General features: G+C 36.9%; 1 protein-coding gene across 8 annotated transcripts in view; it reads left to right on the top strand.

Moving 5' to 3' along the window:
• TEX14 (testis expressed 14, intercellular bridge forming factor) overlaps window positions 1–23557 on the top strand; it is a 141901-nt gene extending 118344 nt beyond the window's left edge. For 4 of the 8 annotated variants that reach the window (XM_031966493.1, XM_031966495.1, XM_031966492.1 and 1 more), the window contains 7 exons: window positions 4171–4273; window positions 6109–6183; window positions 8784–8889; window positions 11971–12063; window positions 20461–20567; window positions 21864–21921; window positions 22354–23557. In XM_031966493.1, coding sequence (XP_031822353.1) covers window positions 4171–4273; window positions 6109–6183; window positions 8784–8889; window positions 11971–12063; window positions 20461–20567; window positions 21864–21921; window positions 22354–22390 — 579 coding nt within the window. In that variant the 3' untranslated portion in view covers window positions 22391–23557. Of the gene's footprint in view, window positions 1–4170; window positions 4274–6108; window positions 6184–8783; window positions 8890–11970; window positions 12064–20460; window positions 20568–21863; window positions 21922–22353 lie in introns of those variants that run through there. The other 4 variants (XM_031966494.1, XR_004233887.1, XR_004233889.1 and 1 more) reach the window with 4 other exon arrangements.
• The last annotated feature ends 393 nt before the right edge of the window (window positions 23558–23950 follow it).

Raw genomic sequence — 23950 nt, 5'->3', positions numbered from 1 at the left:
TGGTCAAATCAGCTTCCATTGATCTTTTGGGGGTAGCCCAGATTCCATTCAGGAAATTCCCAAGACTCTGTGGAAAAGCCTTCAAAATGAGTTTATTCGGTTGGAAATCTGGGCCTGATATTCCTATTGAGTAGCTTGAAATTCCAAGATAAGTACTCTTTTTTCAACTGGAAATCTAGGCCTGGAGGCATTGACAACATTGAAGGAATCTCATTCAGTGGAAGCCCTAGCCTCAGACAACTCTGAATCCCCATCTCTCTGCAGAAATCTAAATCAGGATTATGCCTTGCCAAGGAACCTCTCTTCTCGGCACAGCTTCCTGCCAGGACTTTTACTCACTGTGAAGATACCCTCTTCTAAGTGATAACCTTTGTTATTTCTCTGGCAGGACTTTGCCACTAAGGAATCTGCCTTCTTAGCAAAGCTGGCTTCTCAGTGCCAATAAAAATCCTTTTTGCCATTCAGACTTTTCAGATTTATGAATTCTTTCATGTTGGACCTGTGTGCCAACCAGAGGGAATTCCCCATCTCGATTCTCACATCAATTCTCTACCACTAAAACTGCATCAAGTGGAGCCAGGATCTCTTTGGCATTCATACTGCCTCCATTGGTATAGAGCCACACAAAGACATTAAGTCCTCATCCTTTGTCTCTGACTTTGGAAAAATCCTGAAATTCTAGCAACTTGAAGTTCACTGTGCTTAGTGTAGGGAAGTTTACAAAGGCAAAAACATGGAGCTCATGTTTTGCTGGATGGGGAAATAAATGAGTGAATGAAGCATTTATTAAACACTGCAAAACACATTCCTAAATGTTGGGAATATTAATAGAAAAGAAAAACAGGCCTTATTCACATTTTACTGGGAGAGATTTCAGCTACAAGCTAGGTGGAAAGGTCTTGTCAATCAGTAAACATCTATTAAGTACTATTAAGTGCTAGGCACTGTTTGCTTAGTTCTGGGGGATACAAAAAAAAGGCAAAAGATAATCTTTGCCCTCAAGGAACTCACAATCTAACGAGGGAGACAAATTGCAAACATATTTATATGCAAAGCAAACTATATACAGGATAAATAAAAACTATATACTGGAAATGATCAATGAGGGAAGACACTAGAATTAAGAAGGGTTGAGAAAGGGTTTCCTCCAGAAGGGGGGATTTTAGTTGTGACTTTCAGGAAGCCAGAGAGGCCATTAGACATAAAAGAAAGGGGAACATTTTAGGCATGAGGGATGGCTAGAGAAAATTGGCCCCTAGCCAATTGATAGCTGCTACCTGTGAAATGACCAAAAAGTCAGTGTTGCTTGAGGGAGGCATGAAAGAAGTGGAAAGGTAAGGAGGGAGGGAGGTAATGAAGGACTCTGAAAGTCAAAAGGAACACTTTGTTTTTGACTTAGGCAATAGAGAGCCAGGGAAGTTTATTTAGGGGGTGTGAGACATAGTCAGACTTGTGTTTTAGGAAAATCACTTTAGTGGCTAAAGGATAGATTGGAGTGAAGGGACACTTATGGCAGGCAGACCCCATGGAGCAACTGCAGTAATCCAAGTAGAGCAGTGGCAGTGTCAAAGGAGAGAAGGAAATATGGACTTGAGATTTTACAAAGGTGATATCTGTAGGTCTTGGCAGCAGCTTGGAAATGGATGGGAGGTGGGATGAGAGAGAATGGGGAATCCTAGCATAACTTCCAGATTGTGAGCCTAAAAGAACTGGGAGAATCCAGTAATAGTGAAGGTTTAGAGGAAATTATGAGCTCCATTTTAGATTTGATAAATTTAAGATATCAAATATCTTATGGATTGGAGATGTGAGGCTAGAAGTCAGAGAATTTAGGACATGAAGGGCAGTTAGATGGCTAAATGGATAGATACCCGCCCTGAAGTTAGGAGGACCTGAGTTAAAGTCTGGCCTCAGATACTTGACAGAGAAGAGGGCTCAGAAGCAAACCTGAGGGAAAAATCTATGATTAGAGGGTATGATCTGAAGAGAGTCCAGCCAAGGAGAGAGAGAGAAAGAAGAAGGAGTAAAATATGTAGGAGGAAAATTAGAAGAATATCATAGTGTCCCAAAAACCTAGAGAGAAGAAAGTATCAAGGAGGAGATATGATCAGCAATGTCAAAGACTATGAAGAAATCATAGGGAATGATGTCTGAGAAGCCATTGGATTTTCCAACTAAGACATCATTAGTAACATTGGAAAGAATCATTTCTGTTGGAAGATGGATTGTAAGGGGTTAAGAAGAAGGTGAGGGAAGAGAATAGAGGTGTCATTTGTGGACAGCTTCTTTGAGGAGTTTAGATACAAAGGGCAAAAGTGATGTGATAGTTTGCTGGGATGGAAGGGGTTTAAGTGAGAGTTTTTTGAGAATGGGGCAAGTATGGGCATATTGTATCAAATGAGCCAGGGAACAGAGAAAAATTGGTAAGTGAAGGAGTAAGGATGACAAGAGGAGCAAACTTATTAGTGGAGATAGAATAGAATGGGGTCCCTTGAGCAGGTAGAAGGGTTAGACTCATTTTACCATGTATGATAAGAGTGAAGACAAAGAGAGTGGCAGAATACAAGCCACAGATGGTAATGGGCTAGAGTCAATATTTTTTCTATCGTTCACTGTTCTAATTGTGTCTCCAATAAATTATGATATTTTTGAAGGCAGACCACATCTTATTCTTCCATATTTCCTAATTATATTATGGGTCACATATTTTATACTCAGTGTTGATAGTTTAGTTCATCTTTTTAAATATTGCTTCACTGAGTACCTATTTCTGTATTCTGGAAGTCAGTATTGACTTATTTTATTAACCTAGTAAGGTAGGGTTATTTGGGGGGTATATAGTAAAAAATTGAAAAGAGAAGTTGATCTATTTTTCTATTTGCCCACATTTAGAGTCATTTGTTCTCTAAATGAGTGATTTTGTGGTTAATAAGTTATTATACAAAAGAAAGAAAGAAAGAGAAACTACAGACATCAAACTTATGTATCTTAATGAGGTTTATTAAAGAATATTCTTTGTAGTCAACAGAGGTTCTGGAATGGTATAGGAGTGCTATGGTTTCTTTAGATCTTGGATTATTTTGCAGGAATTGTCAGTTCCCAGATAGGTTTTGGGGTTGCAGCACCAATGATAAGGTGGCAGAATGATAGATAATACAACTGCAGCACCTCAGAAAGAGTATTTGCACCAGAGATAAGCCTACCAGCTTTTCCTTTTTATATAAAAAAGTATCCTCTGCTCAGATGCTTATAGCCTTGTTTCAGGTTCTTGTTCCTATGTTCCTAGTAATTTTGGGACAGTGGCCAGCTAAATGGCATGATATGGCATGGCAAGCATGGAGAGCTCATCTTCTTTCTCAGCATTTGGAAATCTCTTAGTTGTAGGAACTGGAATGCTATAAAAAGCTATTTCATTTAGCCTTAAATAAATGCTTTTGATAATCTGGAAACTTTAAGAGATCTTCCCAATGGTTTAGAAGGGAAATAAAAGGCAAAATAGTAACAAGCATCTAATTTTCAAGGGAAGATATATGTGCGTGGGAAACCATGCAGAGTATCTTAAGGAGTTATCTTCTAAATAACTTTTTTTCATTGTCAAAAGAACTGACCTGGATATTGCTCTTTGTTGGAGGAATATAGAGCCTCTGCTCTGAAGAGTTTGCAACTTTGCCTCAAGAGTCTGTGAATGAGAATATTGACACAAATTGGAAGAGGGAGGAACTTCATAAAGATTCTATTGTTAGAGAAACTGTGACCTCATTTTACCAGTGTAGTTATATGTAAATGTAGATGCATGTATTTATTCTTCAGCAAGAAATATCAGTGTATTTACTTTCAAAGAGGAATGAGAGAGCACATGACTAGTTAAAAATGCTAGATAGAAAACCCATATTTATACATATGATAACAAGAGTTGTGGAAACTCACAACTATAGGAAGCCAGACGTGATGGGATGTGATGAGGCAGTGTTGAATATGTTATCACCAATGCAGCCCTGGTACTTGGGCACTTGGAAGGCTACTCCTTAAGACAAAGGAGGATAGACAAATCTGCTTTTAGATTGTCCTGTATAACTTGTGATAATTGGAGTTAAATCTTGGAAGTATTCTGCTGGATTTATTGTATTTAGTTCAGTACACATGGTACCAACGCTATGTTTCTTTGATCAGTTACAGGATAATTTGTCCACATTCAGTGGTTCTTCTATCATCAAGGCCAAAACAGAATCTGTGAAACTATTTCCTGCCACTCAGCAAAGCAGATTTCATAAAGGTATTGTTTAAACTTGAAAGTACAAGACAAAGTACTAAAGAATACTAAAGGCATTCTCACAGTGCCTGTCCTTTAAAACAATATTCTGCTTTTAAAAGACTGGAGTATTTGGTAAAGCTGCTTGAAAGTTTACTGGGATGGATGAGGCTTTTGTGACCTTTTAGGGATTTCTTTACTATTGTTGTGAATTGGCTTTAATTAGAGCTGCTCCCATAGGACAGTGATCTGGTAGATGTTTGCTAATCCTTTCTCATCTCTGGTCAGTTTATGCTAAACTGCTTCTCTAGCAATGCTGACCTAGAGCTAGCCTTAATTTCCAAGTAAATGTTCTTTTCTGTTCCTCAGGAACCCTTGAGAATGAATTTTCAGGAGGGAGAGGCACCTAGAACCTGGGAGATGAGGGGGCATCATTAGCAATGACAATAATAACATGTTCTGTAAAGGGAATTTTGTTTATGTAGTGAAAAGGGATCTGGCATTAGAACCAGAAAGACCTGGGTTAAGGCTCTTCCTGTGATACTTACTGGCTGGGTCATCCTAAGCAAAATTCCTCAGCCCAAAGATCCTGAAATCTTCCTGCAGTTCTGTTGGACTAGAAGTCAGTAAATAAATCAAGAGGCAAGGCTACAAGATAAAAAAGATTATCACCAACTGAAGAAGGGTAGTTGCCAGGTGGATAGCAGAATAGAGGGAGATAAAGATACATAGAAGATTTTAGCAGTGTTAGGACAGACAGCAAAAGGAAGTTTTTCAGGTAAGGCTGCTCAGCCAGTTTCCTTCTGTGAGAATATGGGAGATTGAATAAAAAGGACAGGATTTCACATAACTGGGGAGAACAAGAGGGAAAACACTTAATTTTGGGGTTGCTTGAGATCAGGTCTATTGGGGTAGGAATGTTTCCTAGTAGTTTCATCAGACGTTCTTAGGACTAAGATAGTAGAGGCTTCCCTACAATATGGCATCAGTTTGCCTTACACAGACTTGAATGCCACTCTTCCTTTTTTATTGTTTTTGGGTTTTTTTGAGAGGCACTTGGGTTAAGTGACTTGTCCAGAGTCCCACAGCTACTAAATATTAAATGTCTGCAGCCAAATTTGACTTCGGGGCTGGTGTTCTATCCACTGTGCCATTTAGCTGGCCCAGCATGCCACTTTTCTTTGATCTCTAAGGCTACTATTTCTGAGATGTTTCCCCCAAATTCCCAGTACCCAGGTTTTGTACATTTCCTCCACAACATTTAACCTCTCAATGTCCAGAGACTTTTAAGTTGCAAAGGAGGTTCTAATCTGCATTAGTAGGAATTTTCTGTGTGAAATAATAAACCTAGTCCCTCCCACTACTTCCCCTAACCCCAAACCAAAGGCTCTCCTCACAACAATCCATAAGTTAAGTCATTCGTGTATTCTCATCAGTTAAGGAGAATAGTGAAGATCTGGGAGGTTAAATTATTTTCCTGTGATCACATGGACAATAAAATAGTAAATATATGAGACTGAATTTGAACTCAGGTTTCTTGACTCTCATTTAGCACTTTTTCTACTATACCCTGACAATTCAAAAGTGTCTGCTCTGGAATATAATAACTACTCCCACATGGAGTAGTTATTTGTAAGTGTTAGTTGGACTTTCTTAAGAAAGAGATTCTTTTTCTGTTGCTTGTTATCTCATTGGGGCATTCATTGAGAACATAGAGTATAGGTCTGCCAAATTCTGGATAAGTCTATGAAAGACTAATGTCAACAGAAATAACATTTTAGCTTGACTCTTCATTCTTTGTTTAGACCAGAAAATTAAATTAATTATTCTTTCCCCCTTTTTTTTTTTTAATTTTTAAGAGAGAGCAGATTCTCCTTCATTAGAGTGTACTGATGAACTACCTCTACCTTCTCAAGAACTGCTTGATGAAATAGGTAAGTGAAATGGAATCCAAAGTATGGTATGGGCCTCTTATTCAAAAGGCTGCCTTGAACTCTGGGAGATGACTAAAAACCATTACATTGAATTCCCAATCCCTATATTTATGCACACATGCATTTTTGATTTCCTTCACAAGCTAATTGTACAATAATTCAGAGTCTGATTCTTTTTGTACAGCAAAATAATGTTTTGGTCATGTATACTTATTGTGTATCTAAGTTATATTTTAATATATTTAACATCTACTGGTCATCCTGCCCTGGGGGGGGGGGGGTAAGAGGTGAAAAATTGGAACAAAAGGTTTGGCAATTGTTAATCCTGTAAAGTTACCCATGTATATATACTGTAAATAAAAGGCTATTAAAAAAATAAATAAATAAAAAATCAAAAGGCTGCCTCTTTAGCAGGGAAAGAGCTCACTTACTGTCTTTACATCCCTGCGGCTTAGCCTCACAGACTTTCCTATAAAAATTACTATTGCTGAGTACTGAAGTGGCAGTATATATATAATGAGACTCATTTTCTAATCATGGCATTGTGCTATGTTGTACAGATTCCCGCTATCCCATTTCTTATTTGAAAAAACTCTATATACTGATAGAGTGGTGTATGGAGTTGGATTATAGTTAATAAAACTGATCATTTGGTGGTGATATTTCTTTACTGGTCTTGGGCCATACTATATTCTCAGGTCCTCTCACTCTTTGGGGGCTTTACCTCCTGGTAGCTGGGCATTTAAGAAGTAGGGCCAGCCATCTGTGCTACATGGTGACTCCCCTTCAGGGTAGGCTATGACCAGCTGTGCTCCATCAAGTCTCATAGTGCATCTATAATCCTAATCCTAATCCCAATCCGAATTCAGATGCCTTGCTTTATTCATTTTATCACTATAGTAGCCAGTTGTTTCAAGTTTCTGAATGAGAAATAACATATCAAGTTGAGTTAGTGGTCTAGAGATCAGCTTTTCAGGAATTGAAAATTAATTCTCCTGAGAATTCAGAGAGTATGAGGAATGTATCTGGGCAAGAAAGGGCCATATTTGCCTTAAGCTTCATACTTAGATGATACTGTATGGAATGGATTGATAAGAGAATCACTCCTTAGTGCCTGGGTTTTTCCTAGAAAGTAGTGCAACAGCCATGGAAAATCAAACTGCTTTGAATCTTTTTGCTTTTATGCTATGACAGAGCACTTGAAGCAACAAAGTGCTTTTTAGTGTTTGATGAGAACGGGTCCAGTTACTATGATCTGACATCAAATGATTAAGTGCATTTTCTTGAAGACTTTTCTATAATGGAGTTATACTGTAAGCCTGTCTTAAGAATCTATGCAATAGAACCATCCCATAGGTGAAGTCAGGATGGGCCTAAACTAAAATATGATCATGAAATTTGTTTTTTAAATTCTTAGCCTCTTTGTTCTGTTCTCTAAAATTCTATAAGAGTTTGTGTTCCAAATTTTTTCTTCCCTTCCCAAGACTGCAAGCAATCTGATACAGGTTATCAAGTACAATGCTCTTTGTTCTCTTCTCTTTGTCCCTCCCCCATCTTTCTGATACATTAGTTCTGCCCTGTCAAAGTATACTCTTGGGAAAGTAAATCAGTCTCAGTCATTTTACTTGTGTGAACTTAAGGTGTTTCCTCTTCCAAAGACATTTGTGTGTTTAATCTTATCTCTTTCTGCTTGACTATGATTGAATTTGTAGAAGAGATTTGGAGGAAGATGGTCCAAGAAACTGTCCCCCAAATCATACTATAGAAGAGGTTGCCAAGGTGTGTCTATTTAGAAATCTGGTCCTTGGCTGAGAGTCCTTTACAGCATGGTCTTCTTAGTACTTTTACTCTAAGACAAATAGCACATGATATGTTCTGTGGAAAAATCTGAGAGAGAGAAGTTCTAGTCGATAGCCTTGTCTTACATAAATGTGATCAGATCAGATCTTAGAAGGTCACTGGGCCTTGAATTATCTTCTCAAAAAATCAGTGATCAGTATGAGAAGATTTTGTGTCCATGGGACTGAGACTTAAATTAAAATATCTTTCTAGTCCCCATTGTTTTTGGTTATCGTAGGGCAGGACAATTGCAAGTATAGATGATCAATAAAAATATAAAGCTGCCTTTGCCCTGAAATGCTACTACTGCTGCCTGAAGGGATTCTACAACATTCTCTGATTTTTGTATGAGTCCAATTTGGAGCCTAGAACATTCAAGGAGAAGCTGAAGCTTGAGGCAGCTCTATCTGTATGGAGCATCACCAGTACTTAAGTGACTAAGTGATAAGTGCTTTACTGATCTGCAAGACTCTTTGAATTTTTGACTATGATCTAAAGCTCTCATTCTTCCAGAGTATTTTGATGTTGTCTGTATCTTTAAAAAAAATTTAAAAGGCCACTAGGAAAATGAGCTTGAGGAGGACAGTTTGATTTTCTGGAAAGTGAATAGAAGAATAAGAAATACCTTCCTGAAACAGAAGAAAAAGCAGTATATTAAATATGATAGATTGTACTAACTCAGTATTAATTTTTTCAGCTTATTTTCTTAAAAGTTTTAAAAAATCTTTTGCTATTCTGCTTAAATAAATCTTTTTAATTAGCTCTAGATCAAAGGCATTTAGAAGAAAAGCTAATTGAAAATAAAGGAGAAGATGGCAGTATACTTTGGACCAAAGAAACTCTGTACCTAACAGAAGAGACAGACAGGTTAGTGAAGAAGTTGTATTTTCCTGAAAACTTGTGTCCATATCACTATATGCATACCACATATTCTGTCCCTATAGTACAGAAGATTGAGGGGCTTTTTTCAGTGCATTTTAGAGAGATAGAATACTGTACAAAGCAGATCTAGAAAGCTAATGTGGTCTTAGGCTACATTATGAGAGATATGTCTAAAAGCAGGGCCAGAGAAATTATAGTCCCTATATTTGACCTTGTCTAGAGCATGTCTGGACTATTATGTTAAATCCTGGACATCACATTTTATGAAAAACATCAGTAAGCTGAGGAGTGTCCACTGGAGGGCATCAAAGATTCATTAATTATAAGGTACCTGTAACTGGGAAAATCAAGATAGCTTTCCTATTAGAGGTAGTACTTGAGTTCAGCCTTAAAGGAAACTAGGGATTTTAAAGAGGTAGAAGTGAGAAGGGTAATTGTGAAAGACAGCCTGGACAAATGCATGCCATTTATAGAGAAACAACAGGTAGGCCAGTTGGGCTGAAATAGTTTGATAAAGGATCTTTATGAGAGTTAAATGTCCCATTATTCACTCAAAGTTCACTAATATTAAAGAGGACTATAGAGGTACTAGTTTGGAACACACACATATGCTTTATTCATGGAATTGTCTTTGGGAAAAGAATAGAAACATCAGTATATTTAAGGCTGAAAGCAAAAGGTCCTTTCAGTCAGCATACATAGGTATATTTGGCAAGAGCCAGGAGAATGGTCTAGGGTTATTCTTTCATGTAAAGAATCAAGTTCTCCTAATATGCCTGTGATTTTTTCTGTCTTTGGATTATACATGTGAAATGCTAATTCAGATTCTGTAGGAGAATCTGAATTCCATAGCCTTGGGTTCAGGAAGCCCTAGGTTTAAAAATTGCCTCTGATGTCATTTGTGTTTCCTTTTACAGGTAGATCCTAATTAGTGCAAACAAGTAGTCCCCTGAAGTTGTCATATGTATTCACATTTTACAGTATTTGAAATTTTAATTTTGTAAAATATGATAAATTAGTCTCAGCCCAATCCAATGGAAAGTCCACATTTAAGTAATAGGATCATTTCAAGGAATTCATTAACTGGGACCTAACTGTTAACTTTCAGTGATCCCAGGAAACTCTTGAGTCTTATAGCTATGGCAGTGTTATGATCTGTGTTAGTAAAGGGAGTTTCCATGTAGAAAATCACACTGTTGAATCAGATTTAGAACTAAAAAAGAAAAAGAAAGATCTTGATAACTTTGAATACAAATTTTAATGGGAACATGGCATCTGTCTTCATGTATTTGAAAAGCTGTCATGTGGAAGGATTAATTTTATTTTGTACAATCCAGAGAACAAAACTGGGAACAGTAGTTGGAAGTTTCAGAAAAGTAAATTTCGACTTGATTTAAGGAAAAACTATTACAATTATAACTTTCCTAAGAGTTGCTTGGAGGAAAGAGGAGGGTGGGTCTTTATGTAAAAGCTGAACTACCACTTATTGAGTATGTTATAAAAGAGATCCTTTTTTAGATATAGCCTAGACTAAATTGACTCTGAGTCCCTTTGAATTCTGAGATTCTGTGACTTAGTCATTTAACAAAAATGACTAAGACATATAGACCTTTAAAGAAATTATAATTTCTTAGGGGAAATAATATAGGCACCAGGGACACACTCATTGTAGAAGAGACACTGCAAAGACAGCTTCAATTTGCCATCTGCAGGCACTGAGGCAGGGGCTCTTGGTGAGACTAAGCATTCTCCATGTATTCTCCTAAAGTAGGAATCTACTTCTCCCATATCTATTGTGATCAACTTCCAACTTTTATCCCTCCTAAAAGAGAGAAAACCCTTCTTGACTGAGCATTTGGGACTTGTATCTCTCTAAACAATATTTTTAGTTGCTTGTTAATATTGTTGAAAGTGCATTGAAACTAAATACCAAATTCTCGCCAAGTCTGCTTTTTTGAATGATACATAATTGGAAGGAAAAAGAAAAAATCCAGGAGAGGAGATCTAAATTATTAAAAATTTTTGTAAATCAAATTGAGAGACTCAGAAAACATTCTCCAGGAGTCACTCCTAATAAGTGAACCAATCACCATGGAGGTAATTAAGGAAGCAAGTTAGCAGTCTTTACTTTCCTTGCCTTTGTGATGTGAATAGAAGTGGGTTGAAAGGAAAACTCAGTCCCAGAAGGGGGAAAGAATTCACTGAACCAAAAAGTAGTTAGAGAAGCTCTGCCCATATGGAGTTTGAAATAAATTCCTACGTGTATCCTATCGTTATAAATAGAATTCAAATGAGAATATGATAAGGTGTTTTTAATCATCTTCAAGATCTAGCCAACTTAAAACTAGTCCCTCACTCTTATTCCCCTCACTCCTTTCTTCTCTTTCTCTTCTGTTTCCTTTTTGAATCAAATATATTTCTTCACCAAACTTTTATTTTCTCCCTTTCTTTGACCAGTTCAGATGAGATCAGATTCAAGGATGACCAATTTGACTATAGCCCTTCCTCCTCTGGTTTTCCACTTTACACACTATTGTAAGATAATTTTCTCTACCTTTCTTCTTCCTTTTCTCCTCTAGTATATTCTTTTTCCCCCTCCCTTTCCATTTTTTATTCTTTTAAAATCAGCAAAACAAAGTCTCCTGTAGGTTTCTCTATTTTATTAGAAGCCTAAGCCTTTCTTCATATTGGAAGCTGAGGCCCCAGAAAAGGGAAGTGACTTATCCAACATCACAAATAGCACAAGAGCCAAGATTTAAACCCAGGTCTTTTGACCCCAAATCAGGAACACTCTCCACTATTTCTCTTATCACCATTTTACTCATGAGGAAACTTCTTTTCATGGGAGATAATACTCAGAGAGTGATGGCCATCTTACCAGGAATAATGTGGAAGTGATTCCTATACTGGATGAAATATTTGACTTAATGACCTCTTAAGTTTTCCTTGAACTCTAAAATTATATGGGCTTAGACTAGCCATTTCATCAATAAGAAGTTGAACTATATGAACTCAGAAGGACATGTAAATATTGAACCTGAACTTGGTCACCTTGCCTCCGGACAGGGCTCACTCTACTCTGGATGAGGAGTTGGAAAGATGGCTACAGCCATCTGAGAAGAGCCAGGAGCTTCAAGGTCTTACAAAGAGCCCTGCAAGGTTATTGCTCCCCGCTAGGGGATTATTCACATATTATATTATGTGGGTCTGATTTTCATTTTTCTCCTGTTATCTGGGGTCTTTGAAAAACTCATCTAGTGAAAAGATTGCATTGTTACAAATGAACAGGTGTCAATTCCAGAATGATTATGGAAGTTAAAAAATGAGCACATTATGTATAAAAGTTGCCATTTAGAAAAAGAATGTGGTTGAAATTTGATTGGGATAGGATGGGACGAATTTGGAATAGTCAGCTAAATCCTGATTTTAATGGCATCAGGGTTTGCAGTTCTGGTACCATTTTTTTTTTTTTTTTTTTTTTTTGCTTTTTATTTACAAGATATATGCATGGGTAATTTTTCAGCATTGACAATTGCAAAACCTTTTGTTCCAATTTTTCCCTTCCTTCTCCCCACCTCCTCTTCCCCCGGATGGCAGGTTGGCCAATACATATTAAATATGTTAAAGTATAAGTTAAATACAATATATGTATACATGTCCATACAGATATTTTGCTGTACAAAAAGAATCAGACTTTGAAATAATGTACAATTAACCTTGAAGGAAATAAAAAATGCAGGTGGACAAAGATAGAGGGATTGGGAATTCTATGAAGTAGTTCATACTCATTTCCCAGAGTTCTTTCCCTGGGTGTAGCTGGTTCTATTCATTATTGAACAAATGGAACTGATTTGGTTCATCTCATTGCTGGAGATGGCCACGTCCATCAGAATTGATCATCATATAGTATTGTTGTTGAAGTATATAATGATCTCCTGGCCCTGCTCGTTTCACTCAGCATCAGTTCGTGTAAGTCTCTCCAGGCCTTTCTGAAATCATCCTGTTGGTCATTTCTTACAGAACAGTAATATTCCATAACATTCATATACTAAAATTTATTCAGCCATTCTCCAATTGATGAGCATCCATTCAATTTCCAGTTTCTTGCCACTACCAAAAGGGCTGCCACAAACATTTTTGCACATACAGGTCCCTTTCCCTTCTTTAAGATCTCTGGGTATATAAGCCCAGTAGTAACACTGCTGGATCAAAGGGTCTACACAGTTTGATAACTTTTGAGCATAGTTCCAAATTGCTCTCCAAAATGGTTGGATGCATTCACAGTTCCACCAACAATGTATCAGTGTCCCAGTTTTCCCACATCCCCTCCAACATTCCACATTATCTTTCCCTGTCATTCTAGCCAATTTGATAGGTGTGTAGTGGTATCTCAGAGTTGTCTTAATTTACATTTCTCTGATTAATAATGACTTGGAGCATCTTTTCATATGGCTAGAAATAGTTTCAATTTCTTTGAGAATTATCTGTTCATATCCTTTGATCTGGTACAATATTCTTGACTGGATACCTGTTTTGTCACAGGTGAGTTCCTCATGAATTAGAATAATTTTTCTTTTGTCATTTGTTCCCCAATGAACATAATGCCTTATACAGAGCAGATGCTTAAGAATTGTGGTGTTGAATTTTGGTCTGGGTTTGTCAATTAAAAAATAATCTTGGCAAGGCACTTCACTTCTTTGAAGTAGGTTTGACTACCCTCATCTCCTCTTCCTAGGGACCCTAGATTTAGAGCAGGTAGAGCCTGTAGAGCCTTTCATAACCTAAGTGATCGAGCCCAGGTAATCACAGGAAAACTCAGGTTATCTGATTGCAGAACACTGCATTCTTTCTGCTATGTCATGCTATTTTCCACATACTTTCCAAGGTTGTTATGAAAATAACATTAAATAATAGGTATAAAAAGACTTTGAAAAGTTAAAAGTGCTATACAAACATAAAGTAGTATTTATTAGTGATTGCATTATATATTTTTATTATTTTGACCAAAAAGGGATAACTAATTAGTGTTGTAGAAATGAAAAGGACCTTAGGAGAAAAATGATTTGTCATTCTGGAGTATGTAATGAATGAAAGAAGGAAATGCTAGACATATTCATTAAAACCTTAAGACTTTTTGACTCAGAAAAAAGCTAGGTATAATTTCATAATTAAAGAAGGTGGTTGGACCAGAACTGCAAAGACCCATTTCAGATCTAAATCCTGTTGATACTGTCTAATTAAAATAGATTTGGTTTTAGAGGAATGGAAAGATCTAAAATTTGAATTTCTCCATAGTTATAAGTAATCTCTTTGAGAGAGAAAAGGGGAGGCAGCATTTCTCAATTTTGTAGTGTTGTGTGATATGAATAAGGATTCTGTGAGAAACTTCAATGCTACATTCCAATTGGCTACAAATTTCATAGCCAATATACATTCTTGTCCCCAAGAAGCGACAGGCTAGCCAGTCAGAGAGAGAACTGGACAGTAGACAAAGAAGAGAAACAGAGGAGGAGTGGCTGACAAAGTACTTGTTGGTAAGCCATTGCTGATTAATAAGCACTTAGTATCTGCTTAGAAAAATCTTGACATAGAGGCATATTTTAGAGTATAGTGTGGCTTCCATTCTATTCTAAGTTCCCCGGTCTCAGAGTGGGCAGCCCTTCCTTCCTTAGTTGAGACTTATTGTCCCCTTATTATTATGATTTCCTCTATGGTAGCCAACATGTTAGGAATACCATCAGCATATTTCAAGCTAAATTGTTCCATTGCCAAATTAGTTTGGAGAGTGAATCCAAAGAAATCACTATGCAAAGAAAGTTGAGAACATTAATTGTTTTAATAAAATTGTAAGATACAAAATAAATCCACAAAAATGAAAATTTCTACATGGCAATAACAGAATACAAAAAGAAATGATAAAAAAGAGAATGTCATTCAGAATAACTGCAGAATGCCGCAAAAACCTGGAATGCATCTTTCCCATAACAGCATCATTGGAAAGAGATGTCCATAGACATGTAGAATATGATAATAGACATACATAGACACACACCTGGCCAAGCTCTCAGACACTGTAGTGTCCTGCCACTTCATTTATGAGTTGCAAATGGCACTACCAGTGTGAATGGGGAAAAAACCATAACTATTATATCCCTGTTACCTAGTCTTTACCTTCTTCAATCTTAGTCAAATGAATTGAGGGAGCTCAATTAATGAGGGATCCCTTAGCCAACTCCCCAGTATACTTAAAAGGGAGAACTACAGCAACAACAAGATTATTTGATGATCAGCTGTGATAGAGTTGGCTCTTTTCAACAGTGGGGTGATTTAGGGCAATTCCAATAGACTTGTGTGTAGAGAGCCATTTGAATTCAGAGAGAGGACTATGGGAATTGAATGTGGAGTACAACATAGTATTTTCACTTTTTGTTACTTGTTTTGCTTCTTGTTTTTTTCCCTTTTAATCTGATTATTCTTGTGCAGTAAGATAAATGTGGAAGAATTGCACATGTTTAATCTATATTCGACTACTTGCTGTCTAGGGGAGGGGAAAGGTGAGAAAAAGGAAGCAGAAAAAATTGGAACACAAGGTTTTGCAAGGGTGAATGTTGAAAATTATTTTTGCATGTACTTTGAAAAATAAAAAGCTGTTACAAAAATAAACAATAATAAAAGGGATGACTTTTGGTAGAGGAGAGCTATATTCAGAAATAATGATGGGAAAACTAAAGATAATAAAACAAAATATGCATACCTTTTGATCTTGAGATTGTACCTTTAGTCATACACTCCAAAGAGTTTAAAGAAAAAAATAACCTGTATACATCAAAATGTTTATATAGAAAAGAAAGTCAAGATTCATAAATGTGCATAACAGATAAACAAATTGCAGAATATAATGAAATATTTTTGTGCCATAAGTGCATGAAAAATACAGATAGGAATGGAAGAATTTAAGTTTTCTGATGTAAAATGAACCAAACAGAACCAGGGAAATAGTATACAATGAGAATAATGGAAAGAGCAATCCAAAAAAACAATGCCCCTCCTCCCCCCCTCCAAAAAAAAATCCATGATATGTAATTATAATGATCAAGCTTGCTTCAGGAGAAGAGGGAAAATGTACCTTTTCCTATACTTAACTATGGCTATAAGATCATTTAATATTCTATTGATGGCTTGATTAGAGTTTTGTTGACTTGCCTTTCTCCCCACCCTCTTTTCTGTTTTCAGTTACATATTGGGTAAAGATTGGGAAAGGGATATATTTAGAAATAAAGGCTATGTAGAATTCTGGCTTTTTATAAACTCCCTGATGAGCTCATATTTTAAGTAAATTTCAAGTTCTCAAGATTTCCCCCACAGATAGAACAGATTTGTGCCTCAGGGCAAAAACATAGACTGGTGAAAATTCAAGACTTGGGGCAGAACAATGGTCCTCCTGGTGCAACCCCAGAAATCTGAAGAAAGACCTGGGACCAGGGACTAACTTGTGTAAAGTGCAAACACCTCTTGGCTAACTCAGGAGAAACATTTAGTGGGGAGTCTTGGGAAGAGCTGTGTATGGCTGGTGCCTCAGCAGGAACCACAGAAACTTTCACCTCCTAAGGACTGTGTGTGCAGCTAGGGTCTGAGTCTGAGAAGACTGAACCTGGGCTGATTGGGAACACCAGGCTCAGCTATGCTGCAGGGACATGGCTTTGGGCAAGAAGGAACCAGCACTTGGTGAGTGCAGAGGCAGTGGGGCCAGAACCTTGCACTTGCTGAAGAGAGGAGCTCTTGGTTTGGAGTTCCAGGACAGAGAAGTGAAGCTTATGGCACACACACCCCTCCCCCAATGAGTAGAGGAGCTTATAATAATACCTTTTTAAAAAACTGTAAAGAAGAAAGAATCTTATCCTAGAAACTTATTATGGGAACAAGGAAGACCAGGAGCTCATCCTCAGACTAGGACAGTGAAGTAAAAACATTTTCTATCCCAAAGAGTCATGAGAAATGGCTCCCTGCATGGAGAGAATTTTTAGAAAAACTCAAAAAATTTAAAAATCAAATGAAAAACATTGAGGAAAAGCTGAAAAAAATCTAAGAAAAACAAGGAGATTATGAAAAAAAAGTTAACCAACTAAAAAAAGAAATCCTAGAGTCTCAAAGACAAAAATAATAACTCTTTGAAAATTAGAATTGGGCAAAGGGGAAGCCTGTGAAAATATGATAGATATAAAGAGTGAAAAAATAGAACAGAATGAGGCATCTTATGAAAAAAAAACATCTAGAGAACAGATCAAGAAGAAAAAATATAAGAATAATTGGACTACCTGAAAGTGGTGACTAAAAAAAAGAACCTTGATACAATAATGCAAGAAATAATCTGAGAAAATTGTCCTTGAGTGATAGAACACAAAGGGAAAGTGGAAATAGAAAAAATTTGCCCATCACGATCTCAATGAAATCCTTTGTGAAAAACACATAGAAATATTATTGCCAAATTTAGAAACACCCAGATCAAAAAGAAAAATTTGTAAGAAACAAGGAAGAAAACAATTCAAATATGCTAAAGCTACAATTAGAATTGTACAGAAGTTAGCAGCAGTCACAATAAAAGACCACAGGTCCTAGAATCTACCAGCAATCAAAAGAAATAAGCCCATGGCCAAAAATATATCCAGCAAAATTGTAATATTGAATGAGAAAAAATGGACAAGCTTGCAGGTTTTCAGGACTTTCTATCAACCAAACCTGAATTTAACAGAAAATTTAATATATGAGCCAATATCAAAGATCAATTTCAAGGAACTCAACAGAGATTTTTTTTTTTTTTTTTTTAACATGGGAAATGTATGTCATATCTTTAAGAGAGACATCAACAATGCAGTAACTCAAAAGAAAGATTGGGGCAGAGTTAAGGTAAAAATAGTAATTATGCTATATAAATTAAATGCAGAAGAAGAATAGACACAGAGACAAAGCGGGGAGGAAGACTTGTAGTTCTGAAAACTTATATCGGGAATGGGTTAAATAGGTAACACTACATATTACCATGAAGAGTATAGCACTCTCCAAGATCTAAGAAATGGATGGATGGATGGATGGATGAATGGGGAAGCAAAAAGTGAGGGAAGACGACAAGGGAAAGGATCCATGGTGGGGAGAGGTTAAGTAATGGCAAGGCAAGTTAAGGAGCAGAATTAAAGAATTAGCAGGTATGAAAAGGATGTGTGTATGTGGGGGAGTGGTACAAGGTATGTGTTATGTATATATCTACATATATCCTTTCTTAACTATAGCCTACTTGGTAGTGAGAGTGGGGGTAAAGAGAAGGAAGGGATAAAAGGGGGAAAAAGCACAAAGAAAAAAAAAACAAAAAACTGATTTTCAAGGAAGTAAAGAAAAGATGGACTTTCCTGAAAATAATTTCTTGTACTAATATATATACTTTCTCGAACTGGCAAATCCTCCTTGATATTCTACTGGGCACATGACAATGTTCTTTTTTGTTTTATTTTGTTTTGTATTACTTTTCTATTTTTCTTATTCTGTTTTTTAAAATAAAATTAATTAATGAAATGAAAAGTACATATTCAAAGATTACTCTAAACTTTTTTTAAACTTTGTGATGATTGTCAAATGAAAATATTTTTCAGAACTTTTAAGTTTTCTCTCTAAAATAGAGTCAATAATATTTACACTAAATACTTCACAGAGCTGTGATAAGGAAAGCTAATTGTGAACTTTAAGAACTCTGGAAATATAAATTATCCATTAATTGAAGCCATTAATTGAAGTTGAAGTGGGTCCTGATACACACCTGGTCACTGGACCCAGATGGCTCTGGAGGAAAAAGTGAGGCCTTGCACAGCCCTACCTCACCTCAATCCAAATCACATGCATGTATCACCTCTTTGATGTCATGGTGCTCTTTCGAGAATAAAAGATTAACAACAGCAGTGGAAAAAAGACGATTTTTAAACAGAGGATCTAGGTTCAAATTCTGCCTACCACAGTTACACCTGTGTGACTCTGGACAGTTCAGTGTCTCTGGGCCTCAATTTCTTCATCTGTCAAATGACATTGTTGAATAAGATGGAACTCCAAGAGTCCAAACACCCTTCAAGCTCTAAATCACGATTCTATGATCTGTAAAAAATTTCAGAGTCTTCAATCTAATCTGTAACTGTTTTACTTTATTTTTTTAAATTTAAGAGTATTTTTTTTCCAATTACATGTAAAGATGTTTTCAGCATTGATCTTTATAAGATTTTGAGCTTCAAATTTTTCTCCCTCCTTCCCCTAGTCTCTCCCTAAGACAGCAAATATTCTTTTTTTTTTTTTTAATAGCCTTTAATTTAATAGGTTATATGCATGGGTAACTTTACAGCATTAACAATTGCCAAACCTCTTGTTCCAATTTTTCACCTCTTACCTCCCACCCCTTCCTCCAAATGGCAGGATGACCAGTAGATGTTAAGTACATTAAAATATAAATTAGATACACAATAAGTATACATGACCAAAACGTTATTTTGCTGTACAAAAAGAATCAGACTCTGAAATATTGTACAATTAGCTTGTGAAGGAAATCAAAAATGCAGGTGCATAAATATAGGGATTGGGAATTCAATGTAATGGTTTTTAGTCATCTCCCAGAGTTCTTTTTCTGGGTATAGCTAGTTCAGTTCATTACTGCTCCATTAGAAATGATTTGGTTGATCTCGTTGCTGAGGATGGCCAGGTCCATCAGAACTGGTCATCATATAGTATTGTTGTTGAAGTATATAATGATCTCCTGGTCCTGCTCATTTCACTCAGCATCAGTTCATGTAAGTCTCTCCAGGCCTTTCTGAAATCATCCTGTTGGTCATTTCTTACAGAACAGTAATATTCCATAATATTCATATACCACAATTTATTCAGCCATTCTCCAACTGATGGACATCCATTCAGTTTCCAGTTTCTAGCCACTACAAAAAGGGCTGCCACAAACATTCGTGCACATACAGGTCCCTTTCCCTTCTTTATAATCTCTTTGGGATATAAGCCCAGTAGTAACACTGCTGGATCAAAGGGTATGCACAGACAGCAAATATTCTTACAAGTTATACATATGTATAAATTAAATATTTTCACATTAATCATGTTGTGAAAAAAAGATTCAGAACAAAAGGAGAAAACCATGGCGGGAAAAAAAACAGCCTAAAAGGTGAAAATAGTATACTTTTGATTTGCATTCAAACTCCATATCTTTTTCTGGATGTGATGAGTATTTTTTTTTATCACCAGTCCCTTGGAATTGTCTGGGATCATTATTGCTGAGAAGAGCTAAATCTGTCATAGTTGTTCTTCACACAATGTTACTTTTACTGTGTACAGTGTTTTTCTGATTCTGCTCAAGCAGCTAACTCTCACTTTAGAAAGAATCTTAGGAATGAGTCTGAGATATTGAAATGTTGAACAAGAAACTGGCTTCTACTTTAGCCTGATATTGTATACTTTGCCCTTTGGATATTGCTCTCTCGGGTCCCTTTCTCATAGTTTGATATCAAAATCCTTTTATTGAAGGGAGACAAGTCTAACAGATCAAGAAGTTGGTGAAAAGAAGAAAAAGGGGGAAGAAGGGACCAAAGCAGAGAGAAGGAAAATAGACTGCTTTCCTGGGAGCCCTGAAGGTATTTTTCTTTTAATAAGTTCTATTTAATGTCCTATGTCTTGAGGAGTAGAGATTTTATTCAGAAATAATTGCCTGCTGGTGACCAAATTCATGTTGCTTTTGTTAATTTATTTTGCCTCTAGTTTGTAGGGAAGGCATGTCATTAATACCTAATTCTGGTTCTTAAAGTAAGCTGTCAGTCCAAAAGGAGTTTGTTTTTGCATTTGGATAAGGACAGTTGACAGAATGTAATTTTTTTTGTTGTCTGGCAACTCATAAAAGGATTGCAGAATCAGTCAAAATGGCTGATATGGAACTAAAATGGGGGGCACATATTGTAGAAAAATCTTCAACTCACTTTGACTTCAGAACTGCTTTAGAAAACTTCATTCCTGTGACACCATTTACAAATGACAGAGGTTCCTTTCTGGCAGCAGATCAGCTGTTTGATGGGTGGCAGGTTCATTCTTTTCAGGTTACCCTGATATTAACTAATTCCATATAGCTCATTGTTCCTACAAATTGAAAATAGATGCTGTGAAGTTTAGAGATCTGAGCAGTATTTTAGTAAGTCTTTAACAAGAATGGCCTGCCTGGGTTTGGTTTATGTGTCCCAAACTTTGAATTTCAAATCCGTCAGGGGAGCACAAAAGTTTTGTTTGTTTTTTGGCTGAGGCAGTTGGGGTTAAGTGACTTGCCCAGGGTCACACAGCCAGGAAGTGTTAAGTATCTGAGGTCACATTTGAACTCAGGTCCTTTTAACTGCAGGGCTGGTGCTCTATCCATTACACCACCTAGCTGCCCCGAGCACATAAGTTTTTGCAAGCTTCTATCTCATTACATGACTTAGTGTAATCAATAAGCAAACAAATCTATTGGCTGAATAAATGATATGGCCTACATTTATACATATTTCAATTTTTCCAATGTACAGAGTTGCTGTTGAAGTGAATGAAATGCAGATTCACTTAAAAGCTGTATTGAATTCATAGCAATTTTCTATAATATATTTTCTCAGTCATACAAATCCAGTTTTTATCATGAGTCCCTGAAATGTTTTGCCATTTTAAAATAGTCAATATGGAATAGCTATAAATAGATTAAAAATTTAAGGGTTAGAGTCCATTCCCTATAGTTCTAAAATGAATATTTTTCTAGAGGGAGGAAGAGAACCCTACATAGCACCAACTACAGACAGAATAGTCTGATTCACACTAGGGTGGCTGAGATGCCACAGTCCTGTTTTGAATACAAAGATGTTTAGGGGTTTTTGCTGGTATCTCCTGCTCATTTCCTTGTGGTCTACTTGTTCCAGATCAGGAAGAACTGAAACCTGGTTTGTGGCATCGCCTGGGTTGGACCCAGCCATCCAGGTAACTTGGTGTTAGATGCTTGTGTATTTTAAGCACCCCATTTTTATACAACATTAGCAGAACTCTCAAAAACCACCTGCATTTGGAGTAAGCATGCTAAGAGAGGTGGGGATTCCAGCATTGTATTATATTTAAAGTTTCTGTGGTAAGGGCTAATGAAAATGAAACTGACAGCTGAACCTGTCAGCATGGGTTGAATGAATAACAGAGAGTGGTTTTGATTGTAGTTTTATTGGTGCTCTCCAGAGGATGAGAGAGAGGCTATATGCTATATACCCCACCACACAAGTTTCCCTAATGATGCACATCTTTTTTTTTTTTTTTTTTTTTTAGTTGAATAGATTTCAATTGAATAGAAATTAATCCACTGGTAATTATTTTAAAGTAATTTTTTATCCCCTCTCCTTTCTCTCCTTTAAAAAATGAACATAGGATAATCGTTCTGGATCAGAGCAGCACCTCAGACTAATCTGAATTAGATAGTAGATAAGTTTCCGGTATGTTTTTGTGTTCTCCCTGTTGCACACTCCCTGCCTCTGGTTGCCTGTGATCCTTACGACCCTCATCAAATCCTTCTGCAGTTGGTGGTGCTTGGACTTAACTCTTCACTAAAATAACAGACACGAGGGATGTGCCTGGATCCATTTGCTGGTGCATAGAGCCTTGTTCTTTAGTCTTAGTTTATTGGTGAGAGAGTATTTGGGGCATAAAAGTTTTTTTTTTTTTTTTTTTTTTTTTTTTTGTGGGCCTGTAAATTTAGTGCTATTCCTGTCAGTGGCTCTTGGTGGGATGAATCAACCATTCACTATTGGTTTATGTATCATAAATGTTCCCTGTGTTAGACTAGTTTGGTTTTCACTGTGTAAGATGCTACTGCTCTGCCTGCTTATTCTAATTATGCTGGTACCAAAGAGTGGACACCTGAAGTTTACAGGGGCTTCAACGCAAAGAAAACCCTTCAGTTTATATTTTGGGAGATTGTCAAGTGAAGAATTGGTCACTGTCCCACATAGAAAATGGAAATCAGCGTTTTATAACTGAGACATTGCTTTTATTTTGAGTTATTACTCATTTTCATACTGGTTGTCTCAAGTTCTGGTTAGTATCCACTTAACAAGCAAAAAGGTTCTGTGCTACTCCATATGTAGTCTGGAGTATGGGAATGTGGAGGGACAGAAGTACCCAGGAGAGGGTAGGGTACAAGCTCCTTAAAGGAAAGACTGAGTTATTACATATTTCAACACTATATAGCTCACATATGGTGTCAAAGAAGTGAGCTAAAGCTAACATCTCCATCATATATTATAATTCATTCGCCTGGGAGGTGGGCATAAGTACCCTGGATACATATTATTAGAGCACGGTATTGCCTTGACTTGCTTCCCCTTTATGTTTGAATATGAGCTGTCAGCAGCACTGACCAGATAACCATCTGTCTTGATGAAAGAATGGTGGAATTTTCAAAGTTTGAATGCTACAAAGAGGCAGCTATGAGAGTACAAAATAAATGGAAATTTTTTATGCAAAAAATGTTATACAGTTGTGTTGTGTTATTGGAATACCAGCCAAAAACAAGAATTCATCATGGGGGAGATAAAGTAAAAGACAGTCTGGTCTCCACAAGTTTATAGAAAACGAAGTTTGAAAAAAAGAAAGATATGAGCTGATAAGAAAAAGAGCAGGAAATATTCTGAAAGAGGTGTAGCACCCCATCTAGCATCACTCCCCTAACCCTCTGTCATTGCTTTAAAAGTTGGGTCTCTGTAGAACTGACTGCTACCTCCAGGTTTAAGGCTATCCTCCCAACATTGGCCCACAAGTCCCTCCAGTGTGCTTCCACTAACAATCATGCAGTTGTTTCACTTAGCAATTAGCAAAGGGGATTACACAAATGGCATAGCAGGACCAAGAGATACCATGACCAAACCTTGGGACCCATGCAGGCCAGGGATTTTACAGCTCTGGAAATACAGTGCCTCTCCTCAGGAGAGTCCCCACACAGCTTGTGTAGGCAGTGGCCTTGGTGCTG

Source organism: Sarcophilus harrisii, chromosome 4 (genome assembly GCF_902635505.1).
Source record: "Sarcophilus harrisii chromosome 4, mSarHar1.11, whole genome shotgun sequence".
NCBI classification, from domain to species: Eukaryota; Metazoa; Chordata; class Mammalia; order Dasyuromorphia; family Dasyuridae; genus Sarcophilus; species Sarcophilus harrisii.
This window is presented reverse-complemented; position numbering and strand designations above follow the sequence as displayed.